The sequence below is a fragment of the Apteryx mantelli genome, chromosome 1, assembly GCF_036417845.1.
Source record: "Apteryx mantelli isolate bAptMan1 chromosome 1, bAptMan1.hap1, whole genome shotgun sequence".
NCBI lineage: Eukaryota > Metazoa > Chordata > Aves > Apterygiformes > Apterygidae > Apteryx > Apteryx mantelli.
In genome coordinates this window covers 134974051-134987380 of record NC_089978.1, presented here as the reverse complement: position 1 = coordinate 134987380, position 13330 = coordinate 134974051, and the positions used below count along the sequence as shown (strand labels likewise).

General features: G+C 49.6%; 1 protein-coding gene across 4 annotated transcripts; it reads right to left on the bottom strand.

The window, feature by feature from the left end:
- Positions 1-983: 983 nt before the first annotated feature.
- Positions 984-12784, bottom strand: P3H3 (prolyl 3-hydroxylase 3). 4 transcript variants are annotated; one of them, XM_067303040.1, is made up of 15 exons: positions 12331-12784; positions 11701-11853; positions 11128-11332; positions 10869-11000; positions 9747-9880; positions 9368-9457; positions 8970-9022; positions 8702-8760; positions 7413-7537; positions 7195-7290; positions 6082-6232; positions 5790-5907; positions 2528-2603; positions 1972-2112; positions 984-1197 (listed from the first exon to the last, which is right to left on the bottom strand). In XM_067303040.1, the coding sequence occupies exons 1-15, from the start codon at positions 12748-12750 to the stop codon at positions 1144-1146; spliced, it is 2007 nt and encodes a 668-aa protein (XP_067159141.1). In that variant the 5' UTR covers positions 12751-12784; the 3' UTR covers positions 984-1143. The 4 variants fall into 4 exon arrangements, with proteins under 4 accessions (XP_067159141.1, XP_013813606.1, XP_067159134.1 ...); XM_013958152.2 differs by lacking the exon at positions 984-1197 and adding an exon at positions 1226-1662 and having other exon boundaries at positions 12331-12781; XM_067303033.1 differs by lacking the exons at positions 984-1197; positions 1972-2112 and adding an exon at positions 1226-1662 and having other exon boundaries at positions 12331-12783.
- Positions 12785-13330: the final 546 nt, after the last annotated feature.

Genomic DNA, 13330 nt, shown 5'->3' with positions numbered 1-13330 from the left:
GCAAGCCAGAGCTGCAGACACCAGCCCCTCACCCCCACCCAACATGGCCTCACCAAGTAGAATCCACCCAGCACCCCCATGTCACTCCTTGGGGAAGGACATAAGAGTGCTAGGACTTGGTGGGACCTCCTGCTAAGGGCAAGGAACTTGACATGTACACATTGAAGTTCCTTCTTCTTTCAGCTCCAGGCTGTGATCCTCAGGAGGATGGAGGCAAGAAGGGCTGCTGGGGCAGATTTCCCCATGTTAAAGCAAGGGCCAAGCTTCAGAATGGAGAAAGAAGTCCCTGCTTCAGTCCTGCTCCTCCAGCACTCATGGGGATGGGGTTAAACACAACAGTTTCCACTGGGCAGGGGCCTTGGGTTGACAGCAATGAGAAGAACATCCATTCACCTCTCACACCATGGGCCCTGGCTATCCAACCATCTTCCCTTCCCCACTGTAGTTGTGGTCTTCATGAACAGCTCTTGTCTAGGCCTGTATGTTTCACAACCATAGGTTGGTCTCTGGCTCTAATTCTTCCCCGGAATAGGGTCACTGCTCATTTTTATACTCCATATCCATCCCATTCAATTCCTGTTTGGCTACAATATAATCCCATCTTTGGACACTAATTCCCTGGGCAGTGACAGCAGATTGTCTGTATATCAATCTGAAAAATGATAAACAAAACATCTCTTCTGCTTCCAGAGGATATTCGGTGCAGGAAAGAAAAAAAAAAAAAAGGTCTTGCTTCAGGGAAACAAGAGCGTACAGTGCTTTTTCTTGAAGGCACTTCCTACCCTTTCCACGGGTTACTCTTGGCAGAACTGACTTTTGCTTTTGCCCTCCCTTACTGGATGTAGCTGGCATCTGGGCAAACACTTTGTTTGTTTTCCTTCGCTGAGAGCTCAATCTCCTTCCATCATTTGTTAATTAAATTTCCATTGGCAACCAGTGTGTATGTCTCCCTCCTGGAGCACAGACTCAAACTCCTGCCAACATTTCTGTTAAGCATTTTGCTTTTATTTCATATATTCTCAGCCACTCATCTTCCCTCTCTCATTTCAACCTCAAGGCTCTGGAGTTTGCAGGTGCCTAGCGCATTCAGATGCTTCTGTGTTGAATTCCTGAGTGTAGAATAGCTCTTGCTCCCAAAAGCCCCTAGGCCCTTCCTTCTCCACTTTGGTTTGGTCCCATATGACCAAGAAGCTTGCACTGAAAGAAGTGACAAATGACACAAACATGTTGGCGAGGCAGTGAAGAAAGATCCTGGTGTCACTGACTTTAATACGCTGTCCCTGCTTCCATTTTTCAGCTTCTAGGAAGTCACAGAGAAGCAAGCTGCATCCCTCCCTACCACTATGGCTCTAGCATGGTAATAAACTGCTCCAGGCATTGGTGGTGCCAGCACTATTGAGACGTGCCAGGCCACTGTGCGTGCCAGTCCTGCCCCAGGGTCTCGCATACTCAGAACTCGTCTCTGGGTTGCAGTTCCTTGGGGTGCTGTGTCCCGTCAGAGCCAGGCTTGTGCCTCCGGCTTGTGGGCCTGGCTCTGTCACTAGGCACAGGGGACTCTGGTGAGGACCTGCTGCCATGATTGGCTCCCTGAAGTAGCTGTCCGTCTGGCTTGTCCTGCTCCGCAGCCCTCTGCTCCATCAGCTCCTCTGCCTTCACCCTCTCCTGCAACCACGGAGACAGAAATGATGGGAACCTCTCCCTGCTGGAGTCTCCACCCTGTCCGTGTGGGCCTGCAAGACTCATCTTGCCTTTGCCACAACCATTCAACACCCTAGAGCCCATTCTCTCTTGCAGGACCCACCACAGGCTGCCTCTCCACAGGGTACCCAGCTGGGCCCCAACCCCTGTCAGAAATCAACTATCAGCTCCTGCACGAGGCCCCGATCCTTGAGAAAGCCCACAAGCCGTTCCCCAGAGAGACTTGCTCCAGCTTGGAGGCCCTTGTATCCACTCTCCAGCATGGTCCCTTACCTTCTCAGCATACTCCTGGGAGTGCGTGTACCAGAGAGCCACGGCGCAGCGCCTCCCATGGCTCACAGCCCACACGCCGTGTGGGTTGTCCTTGCCAGAGCTGAAGGCTACCAGCCTCCCACACTTAGGATACACCTTGGCCTGTCGGGGCAGAGAAGGGACAATGAAGCTGGCAGCTCTCTGCCCTGGGGAGCGCTGTCCTTCTACAGAGGTCACGCTGACTCTGGCGGTGTGGAACGGCAAAGGGCTGCTAGGCATTATAATCTATGGGAAAGGTGGGCCCTGGGGAGGGACAGAGAGAACCAAAAGGACAATAGAGGTCACAGACACCCACAGGGTGTAAGAGCCTGGGACATCTCAGCTAGAAATGAGTTAACCTCTCCTCTATCTGAGATTTGCCTCAGTTTGCCTTTAGTTGCTCCAATTTGAATCTGCCACATTACCTGCATTGGACTGCTTTTGGAGTGGTGTGATCCACTAATCAACTAGTTTCGCCCAAACAGACTAAATTTCACCCTCAGTCCGCTCTCCTTCCTTTGCCAAGTCCCAGACTTACTGTGACAGTCACAGTGTCCAGTTCAGTGAAGAAAAGGCCCCCGCCTTGGAAGTCATCATTGAGGTAGAGAATGCCACTGCAGACAAAAAGAAAGAGGACATATGGATGGTGAAGCTTATTCATCCCTAAGCCCTGGTAGGGTCAAACTGCAGGCTCTCAAAAACAGCTCTGCAAACAGTCACTGCAAGTCCCAGCAAGCTAAACAGCCGTCTTTAGCAAATCTGATGGAACAGTAATTTAAGACAGGAACAAAACATCTGTGAGATACAATACGGTTTACCCAGATCAGAAAACCTGCCTGACCCACTGCTAACCCCAGTTCTCTGAATTCTCTTTTGTTTGTTTAGATATTTAAAATGTCTTGACAACAGCTATCATGGGATACTGCTAATAAAACAAGTTGTCATGGGTGTGAGAGCAAGGTGCTGGCGTGGATCAGAAATGGATGTGGAATTAAGTGTTCAGTTTTCATCCTTGCCACAGGTTACTAGCAGGAACCTCATGGCGCTGTCCCAGATCCTGTGTTTGATATCTGAATGAATCATCTGGAAAAGACATGAATAGCAAGGGGAGTGGGAAAAATCTGGACATGATGTAGCATTACTTGGATTTGGCAAGGACAGAAAAGTTCATGAGGCACTATGAAGAAGTTGGGTGAGAAGAGAAAAGGAATACAAATGAAATTCAAAGCATATAAGTACAAAACAGTTGTCATTGGAAGGAAAAATGAAATTACTCATCACTCTTCCAGGTTAACACATTCATTTTCCCCACCATCCAGAAGAGCATATTAACTTCAGAACGAGTGATCATGATTTGATTCAGCTCAGAGATCTGAATACAGTATTTCTTTAAGTCAGAGGCATGTGAACAACCTGAGAGTTGTATTCCATGCTAGAGAAAGCAAATGTCTAGGAAAAAGTTGCACACCCAAGTGGATGATAATCCACTCAAGTAGATTCAAAGTAACATAAATATATAATTTTATTTTTATTATAAATACTAATATATTTATATAAATGTTAATTTGATTATAAATAAATGTTTGTTGCATTCATTTATTAAATAAATAAACTTAAAGCAATGTGTCAGGGAAAAGAAAATACTCTTAACAATAACAGACCCTGAGCTGACTTTCAGTGCTTATAAATAAGATTGGAGGTTACAGTGGACAGTTTTTATGAAAACATCAACTCAGTCATGGTGGAAAAATAAACAACATTGGGAATGACTAGGAAGGGAACAGAGAACAAACCATCACTATGCCACTGTATAAATCCACAATGAGCTGTCTACACCCGGCATGGTGGGTTCAAGCCTGCCTTTCCGATCTCAGATACGAAACAGCAGAACTGGAAAAAGTACAGAAAAGGGCGACACAGATGATCAAAAGTTACGGATTGGCTTCCTTACAAGGAATGCCTGGAAAGCACAGGCCTCATTAGAGGCCACAAAAGGACAACAGAACAAAGGTCTGTAAGTCAATGGGTATTGCGGAGAAAGAGAATAAGGACCAACTCTTTGCCAGCTTTTCTTACAGGAGAATTAAGAACATCAGAGGTGGCTGACTCAGACCAAAAAAACTTCAGATGCTTCCTCACTCTCCTTGTCACAGGAGGCTGTGGAGCCTGAATGATTCCACAGGTTCAAAAAGTAACTAAACCAATTACTAGGAGAATCCATTTGGGGCTGTTAAATACAGTGGTGCCTAGCTCGGGGAAGTCCCCGAGCCACACACCACAGCAGGTTGGGATAGTACTCCAGGGAGGCAGCTCTACACATTTGTCCTGTTTTTTTAATACTCTTCAGCATGCATCCGAGGCACTGTTGTGACAGCACCCTGTGCTAGGCGCACCTCAGTTCCGATCTGGCATGACCTTGTTTGTGTTTTAATATTGGGAATAATCTGAAGCCTGAAAGAAGAGACTGATCACCAGGGAAAGACATGTCTTAAGAATCAAGGAGTGCAGGATAACATAAGAATGGTCAAAAACACGCTTGGCACACGCCGAAAAGGAAATAAAGACAAGAAATTTCTTTACTCATATTAGACAAAAGGAGAAGCAGTATAGGTGAGACCACAGTCAACTAGGATAAAAGTAAGAACCACAAACTTCATGAGCTCCTCTCAGTATTCAATTAAGCTGACGGAGAATGTCAGAGCAACAAGAGATGCTCATTAATGGGACTGGGAATATTAAATAAAAATCATCACTCTGGGGGCTGAAGCAAAATGTTAAGGACATACGGACAATGAGAGGATTACAAACCCAGAAGCCCAGGAAGTTACAGTTCTTTTAGCATAGTGTTTAATAAGACTGTGAAGTCAGGGTGGTAACATATGACTGGAGAAAAGCAAAGATAGCTCTTACATGTAAGAAGGGATAGGAAGGTGGGGAGAATGGCTGAAGCATAAACAGGCCTGGTAGTCTGACCTCAGGGCTTCAGAATCTATTTCTGAGAAGAAGGATAACTGAAGGACAAGAGGTAAATGGAAAATGGTCTTAAAACATAACATGGGTTTATTAAAAGCAGACTGGGTCAATCACACTGTCTTCGACAGAACAGTTATTTCCCAGGCAAGGATAACATGCTTGATCTGCAGCACTTGTCACTGTCTTAAAAACATATTTCAAGTTTTTTCACAGAAGAGTAACAAAAACCTACCACAGGCTGGGAAAACCTCTCACATGGAAAGGAAAAACCCAAAACAAAGTATTGGTAGTGAATCCTCAGAGATATGAATGAGAGGATAGTCATGGAAGTACACTGACTGCTGCTCAAGTGAAGGAAGTCAAGGACCTCAGTTCTCCGTGTCCTGTAATGCATGGACAATGCAGCAGAAAGGAACAGGGAAAGGTAGAACATGATTAAAAGAAACAGCTTATCGTAAGGGCTGGGAGTGGACTGTAGTACTGTGATAGACCCACAAGAAGAAAATTTAATATCATGGTTCTAGATCCAGGCAGTCTCCCAGCCCAGTAATGCTCTCTAACTGTTAATGCTCGCTGCAGTGAGGGAGGAGGGAGAAAGGCAGACCCTCCTGCCAACACAGGGGAGGTGTTTCACACTTTGTGCTGAAGCTGCTCATGCAGCCCTCTGTCTTATGCTATAGGCCTGTCTGGCTTTGAGTCAAGGCCCCCATCACCTGGTTTGTATACGATGGCTGGAGTTCATCAGCCAGCTGAGCTCATCCTCTGAGGGGGCTGGGGAGAAGTTCTGATCTCCACATGCTCCAATGCAGGTTCCCTTCTTATCTTACCTGTAGTCTCTGTACACATAAGCAGGTGGTTCTCTCCAGCACTCATTCCCTTCGGGATCCAAGAGACAGTTGTCAGCATGGACTGGGTGACTGAGATCCATGCGACCTTCCTGTTCCCCTGAAGAGGGAAGTTGCAGGAAAGACTAAGTGTTTCAGAAATAATAAGAAATAATAAGGCAGAGAGAGGGGCACATTGAGAGTAAAGGGAAAAGAGTCTCCTGGGAGGACATGGCTGGGACTGGGAAGGAGAGTCCTCAGGGGAAGGGGACAAACATGGTGAAGTATTCTTTACCCTCCACAGCTGTGCGGCACACAAGGTGTGTGAACGAGAAATAGAGCTTCTTCCCAGGGGTAAAATAGGACTCTATGATTTTCCGGGATTTCTCACTGGCCTGCAGAAGCAATTTGGCATCTTTCCAGTCCACATCGCCATTCTGGGCCAGCTACAAGAGAAAAACAAGCCTGTCAGAAAGACACACAAGGACCGTCTAAGAAATGACACACGTACACACTACAGAGGAACACACCTGCATTAAGTCCTGTGGCCACACACATGCAAGAAAAGAATGCTTTCTCTTGTAAACATAAGTCAGGAGTGCACCCGTACAGTACAGTGATTCTTTCCCTCTACTCAGTGCACAAGGCCATATCTGGAATGCAGTGTCCAGTTTTGGGCCCCCCATTACAAGAGGGACAGTAGTAAACTGGAGTGAGTCTTCAGTGCAGGGCCCTAAGATGTCTGGGGGGCTGCAGCACATGACTTACTTATAAAAAGCAGCTGAAGGAGCTGCATTTCTTCAGTCAAGAGAAGGCTGAGAGAAGATTTAACCTCAGTCTCTCAACACCTAAAGGGGTGTTATAGAGAAGAAGGAGCCAGATTCTTCTCAGAGAAACACAGTGAAAAGACAAGAGGTAACGGGCATAAGTTGCAGCATGGGAAATTTTGGCTAGATATAAGGAAAAACTTCCTTCCCCAAGAGTGGTTCAGTACTGGAACAGGTGCCCAGACAGGCTGGGGAATCTCCACCCTTAGAGATGTTCAGGACTTGCCTGCAGAAGGCCTTGAGAAACCTCACCTAGCTTTGGATTTAGCCATGCTGTGGTCAGGGGGTTGGACTAGAGATCTCCAGAGGCCCCTTCTGTCTTAAATCATTCTGTGATTCTAAGGAAGACATGTCTGTAAGACTATCCCACTGGGACAAGTAGTGACCCTAAAACCCTTCCTTGTAGGAGAGAAGGCACATGTCAAGTGCTCCATGTACAATGTGCCTAAACATGAATGTGGAGGAAGATAGTCAGGGGAAACTGCACGTGTGCTTGTGGGAAAGATAACACAGAGAAAAATGCTCAGGTGATAAACACTCTTTATGGACAACCAAGATGGGAGGCTCACAGAGCCACTTACCTGCATGGCCTTCAGAATGGTTAACCCTTCAAATCTCTCATGTGGGGTATGAGGGGACCGTCTTCCCCTGTAGCCATCTCCGGTTCCTCCAGCTGCCTGGAATAGATGGATAGAGATGACACAGATGAGGCTGCCATCTCTCCTCCACTGCAACATTGCAGCTCTGTCTGCTGAGGAGGAGAGGGCATATGGGGGCTCCTACAAGACTCAGGCCTCACCTTTGTCAGCTGGAGAAGGTCCCTACACTCGGACTCTGTCAGGACTTGGTCAAACACAACCCTCTGGGTTCCATTCATCTGGCGGGAATCCATGGTGACACTGACACCTTCAAAAGGCAAAGGACCTGTGGGAGAAGTATGTACAGATAGGGATGAGCAAGTTTTGGACAAGAAACCCTCAGTTACCAACGCCCAGTCTGGATGAGGAAGTGGAGGAGAGACACTATATGTTCTGGGGGAAGACAGAAGCATTCCCCAGAAGTGCCCATCCCTCACAGATCTGGGCCACTTGCACCCCTCACATGCATCAGGGGAACCAGAGCATCAGCTGGAGGAGCTGGCCTACTGCGAGTGCTTCAGGAGCCAGCAGAAATTTGGGGTGTGCTGGGAGAGCAGCAGAGAAATGGAGAGAGTTGAGTGCACTGTGGATCACAGCAGCAGAACATGCCCAGCCTCCTGGGGTGAGGCTCTGGAGAAAAGAAGCAGGTAAACACCTCCATCAACACTCCTTTCAATCACGCACCTTATCCTAGAAGTATCTCCAGTGCATCTTTCTACTCTCTTCAGCCCCAAAGAGAAGCAACGGCTATCAGTTGATGACTTGATGCAATAGGTCTTTTTTCTTCCCCTCTCTGACCTCTGAATGGTCAGGAATGCCAACACACTCAGACCATCAGAATGATCTGCTCCTACAGCAGAGAACCACTGGGGGTCAGTTCGAGCAAAGACGCCAGGACAGAGGCCTGCAAGAGGCTCTGCGTCCACACATGAGAGTATAGGACCAGCAAGAACAAAGGACTCTGCACTGCAGCCTGTAGCATTCAGCCATGATCCATCTGGACTTGTTTCTTTTAGAGAAAGACTTGCTCAAGCTGAGTAGTCTGTTTCCAGTTTTCCCCCCTTTCTCCTTGACCCCTTCAGAAAAATGCTGTTTGGTGTCGGGCTGGTGGAGCTGAACCAGGTTTGGTGTAGACCCTCCTGCCTGTTCATGACAGCTGCACTGAACAAGGATCTGCATGTCCATAGGCTTGTCATATATCCAGGCAGCATTGGTCTCACCTTCTCCAGCCACAGTGCTCTTTGGGTTCCCATCCCACAGATGTATGCAGCGAGATTTTGCAAGATTATTCATGCATCAAAGAGGGAGAAAAGAAACGGTGAGAAGACTTGCTGAGCCATTCAAGTCAGTCAGCGTCTATGCTAGCATTCAAATGCCTGAGGATGGAAGAAGAGATAGCACTTAGCCTGGCTGACTGCACCCAAGTCCTTCTTCGAGTTCTGTTACTCACCCCTCTTCTCCCTCTCTTCCACATCCAGAGTCTCCTGCTTTTGCTTCTCCTGATCCTCTCTCGGGAGCAAGGGAGAAAACACAGACCAGGGCTGTCAGTATACAGAGCTACACCTAACCCTCCTCTGTGGTTGTCTGTTCACGCTCTTCATGTTCCTGTTTTGCCCATTCCTCAGTAGGTATTACTGTTAGCTATATGAACCCTGCCAGTTCTACCCCATCCCCTGCCTCCAGCACTTCCATTTCCTACTCAACTCAGCCAATCTTACCTGTGTTGTTCCTTTAGATTTTCAGGAATCAGCTCATCTGGAGTCCAAAGATCCTACAGGAACAAATGCGGAAGGTTCAGCACCCAGCAAACTTCTCCCACACTGGATCAGGTTAACCAGCCAGTCCCTTGTCCCCCTTCTCCAGGGGAGACCAGACTAATGGCTCTAGCATGTTTCTGAGACCAGTCAGATTGGGCTAATGCATAGAGTTACAGCAACATTTTCAACTAGCTTTGGTCCTAGTGCAGAGAAAAGCCCTTAAAAGTCCACATCAGAAGGATTTTGGGGTCCTTCTCATCAGCATCTGATCCTCTCTGGATCATGTGCTATTGAATTGAGGACTAGTAACTTTCTTAATGAAATTAGGGCAGGAAGATTAAGATAATATCATTACTTACAGGATCGTTAAAAGTTCCTCCTAGATGCTCCACTGCATAGTAAATCAACTTCTTCTCCATCAGAGATCTCTGCACATAATGCTGAATATTCTAAGGAGACAAAGAGGCTGTCAGATAACCACAAAAGATAATCCCATACCTGTCCAGGGCAGAAACCTGCCCCAATGCACTGCTGTGCACTAAAGGAGCCCATTTCTGTCCTGGAGGGACTCTGTCTGGTGTAGACTATGAGCAAACTCAGGCTCAGGTTTCTTTAGCCCTGGGCTTGGCACACATCTGCAGTGAAACATACACACTCCCCTTTTTGTCTCCTGGACCGGTGGTCCAGTTGTAGGAGACAGGGGAGGGCCAGCAAATACAGACCCAGGGTTGGAACTACCTCTCTGGCTGTGACAGCTGTGTCCTCCCCCAGTTCTGTGCGATACTGATTCATTTTCTCCAACATAGGCTCATCCATGGGATAGAAGAGCAAGTAGGAAGCAGCACATTCAGCAGCCAGTGTCTGGTTTCCAACTTGAGCAGGGACAGAACAGAACAAACAGACAGGTCATCAAAAGCCTTGATGTTAGCAGTAAATGTGTATAGGCCAGCAGTGCCCAAAGTCCCAGTCACAATCTGGCAGTGGGAGGCCTGGCACTGAATACACATCCTCCCTGCCTAGCTGGGCCTCTACAAAGCAGAGGACAGTGGGCAGAGATACAGGGAATGAGCCTGGTGAAGAATGGGCCCATTTTCAGTATTTATTGGGGGCTAGTTCAGAGGAGACTGAGGGAGAAGAAAAGGAAATATGAGGAAGGACAGTCCCACCTCCCTCGCCTGATAGTGATGATGAGGCAGTTGGGCTCTGGAGGCCTCTTTGAGAGAAAAATTTTATCAAGGCTGTCACAGAGGAGGTGACAGCCATTTGGGTCAGACAGGCTGCATGGGGGATGGAGTAGAGGTGTTCAAGGGACAAACTGAGGTACATATGAAAGTAACAGGGGTGACAGGATGCCCCATGTCATGACAGGCTATCAGCTAAGTTAGGGCAGGCAGGGCTGACTCAAAAGGGACATCACTGTTAAGATGAGATGCAAGTGCATGCTCTATATAAGAAGTGGGAGCCTGAGAAGGCAGCACTTGAAACAGTGACATACTGAAAAGGAGGGTATGAGATATACAGCTTGGACAGAGCAGATGGTTAGAGCTAGGACTTCAAATGGAGAGCTCTGGAGGAAAGATTTGTCCATACACACAGTGGGAACACGACAAATTAGAGAAATTGCACACAGAGTCAGAGGTGGATCATGAGAAACCTCTCCAAAGGTGGCCTCAGGCTTGGGCCTGAGCAAGAGAAGTTCTGGCCAGAGAGGTGGACAGAGGGGGTAGGAGAGGAGGGAGACAGGTAGAGCTCAGGTCAGTGTTACACTTTTCCCCATGATACGCTGCTCTCTAGGTCCGGAGGAGAGGTGCAAGCTTAGGGGTGCTACGGCAGCACCCACTGGATCGTGGCTCTGCTCACCTTGATCATAGGCAAACTGCAGTAAATCAAGATGGGAGGGTATGAAGTCTTCCGTGGCTGAAATCCACCCTGGCTTTGTGGCAATTTCAAGCACACATTGCTGTCTGCACTTCAAGACTTGAACATAATGGGCTGCAAGAGAGAGCAGCGTGAAAGCCAGCAGCTCCCCTGTCTGCCAGACAGGAGTGCTGGGAGATGGGGCCTATCCAGACTGGGAAGCATGGCCTTCCTACCCACCCCTCTGTGCCTCCAACACTACCTGCAATTGTTTCATACAGGCCAGGCTGCATGTCCTCCTTCTCCTCATCCTCGTCCTCGTCCTTGTCCTCCTCCCAAGGTCCTTCACAGAGGGCACGACACTCTTCTAGTGCTGACAGCGCCTCTCTGAGTGACTCCTCCAGCCTGGCCACAGCCTGCAGGTACTCATCTGCATTGTAGTGCTGCACCCCAGCCTCATACGCCTCCTGCAAAGGACAGGACCAGGCCCGTTGTTAGTGTGGGTGACACCAAAGGACTCCCTGAGACTTCAAGTCACTCAGGATAGTGCTGACATCTAGGGGCCTGCTTGGATCATGCACAGCCCACCATGCAGTGTTACAGCAAATCTGGACGTGTGCCGAATAGACTTCTCCAAGGCACTGCAGCCTGCTGTAATTGCCACCACCAAATCTCTTTCTGTGTCATTAGTTTGCCTTCACTGGTGTATGGACACCTTGTCTCAGGCCATGACCCCTATGTGGAAATAGAGCAGGGTCCTAGACTGGTCCCTGGGCATGTGTGACAAGCCATGCTGATGCCTGTAAATACACACAGTTTTGCATCAGATCCTCACCCAGAGTGGTGTGGCCTCCAGATCCCGGAAGCTGTCTGATTTCACCCCTGACATACGGCGGTATTTCTCTATGTCCTCACGCATCTGGAAGTGCTGGGGATTTGCAATGAAGAACGTGTGAGCTGCGGATACCGCTTGATCCAGCTTCTTCAGCTGCGGAGAAAAGGCAGCACATGTAACATTCCCGTGTGCACTAGGCAGACCCACTTCCCTTCAGACCTACCTTTCACCCCAGCTGCTCCCACCAACTTCAGCACCATGACACTGAGTATTTGGGTAGGGCCCACCTGTAAACAGCACTTTGCTCGGCCCATGCTGTGACCTAGATTCATCCACAGCATGCCTGTGCCCCGTGTCCCATGTCCCTGACAGCCCACATGTCAGGCCAACCTCACTAGGCACAAAGGGGTGGCAATCTGCAAGGCCTCGCAGTGCCCTGCACCTCACTGCCTTCTGAACTCCTTCAAACCTCCAGCAGCTACCTAACCTGCATGCTATTTTTGCTGAGAAGCAGAGAAAGATTCAAGTGGGATGGGGCCACTGGAGGTCTCCAGCCCAGTGCCCTGCTCACAGGGGGGCTAACTCCAGAGCTCGATCAGGTTGCTCAGGACCTTGTCTAGGCAAGCCCACCTGGAAGAAGGCCACCTGGAGGTAGTTGTAGGGCTCCCGCTGCTCAAAGTCCCGCTGGATGGCGTGGCTGATGCGGTGTGCTGAGGGTGGTCCACCAAGCTGGCGGCCCAGGCAGTGCTGCAGGCAGTTGGCACGCTGCAGCACCCGGTCAAAGAAGGCAGAGTCCCAGGGTGCTGCCGGTCCCCGCACAAAGGCCACTTCATCATGGCAGGCGCGGTGGCAGGCGCTGCGGGCCTCCCGCAGCCCTGCGTAGCTGTGCAGTGAGCGCTGCAGCAGCTCGGCCGCCCGCGTCCACTCCCGCGCCAAGTAGGCACGCACGCCGTCTGCGTAGAGCAGGTCGTAGGGGACCACGCGGCCTGCAGCCGCAGACGTGGCAGCAGCGGCAAGGGCAAGAAGCAGCGGGAGGAGCAGGGAGGCCATGGCTGAGCTGCGGAGGAGGAGGGGACGGGAAAGCACTGCGCAGCCAGGGGGCGGGTGGAGATGCTGGCAGGCCCCGAGCTAGACACACCCCGGAGGCCGGGCCGTGCTGGGCCGGGTGGGCAGAGCCCCCTGCCCGCTCGCCCCAGTCCTGGCAGTGGTGAGCACCATGGCCAGGCAGCCTGGAGGGGTCTGGGCAGCTCATCTGCAGCCTGCCCCGGCTGTGCCACCCTCCTGCCCCAGCCTCCCAGCAACGAGGACAAGCTCAGCTCTTGGATCCTCCCGCCCCAGCCTCCCAGCAATGAGGACAAGCTCAGCTCTTGGATCGGGGACACAAAGAGGTGGAGCAAATTCCTGACCTTCCTCGACCTGAGGTTGAGCCCTGGCATCTCGAGTGGCAGCGCTGAGCAGCTGCATGTAATGTGTTAGAATAATCATGACCTCATGATCTTGGGCTGCTTGTTGATCATAGCTGCAGGGGTCAGCTCTAACCCACCACCCTGTGTCCATGTACCCCCAAGGAACTGCCTGTGAGGTGGCAGTTATATCACTTTTCTTTGGAAAAAACACACACAGGGATAAG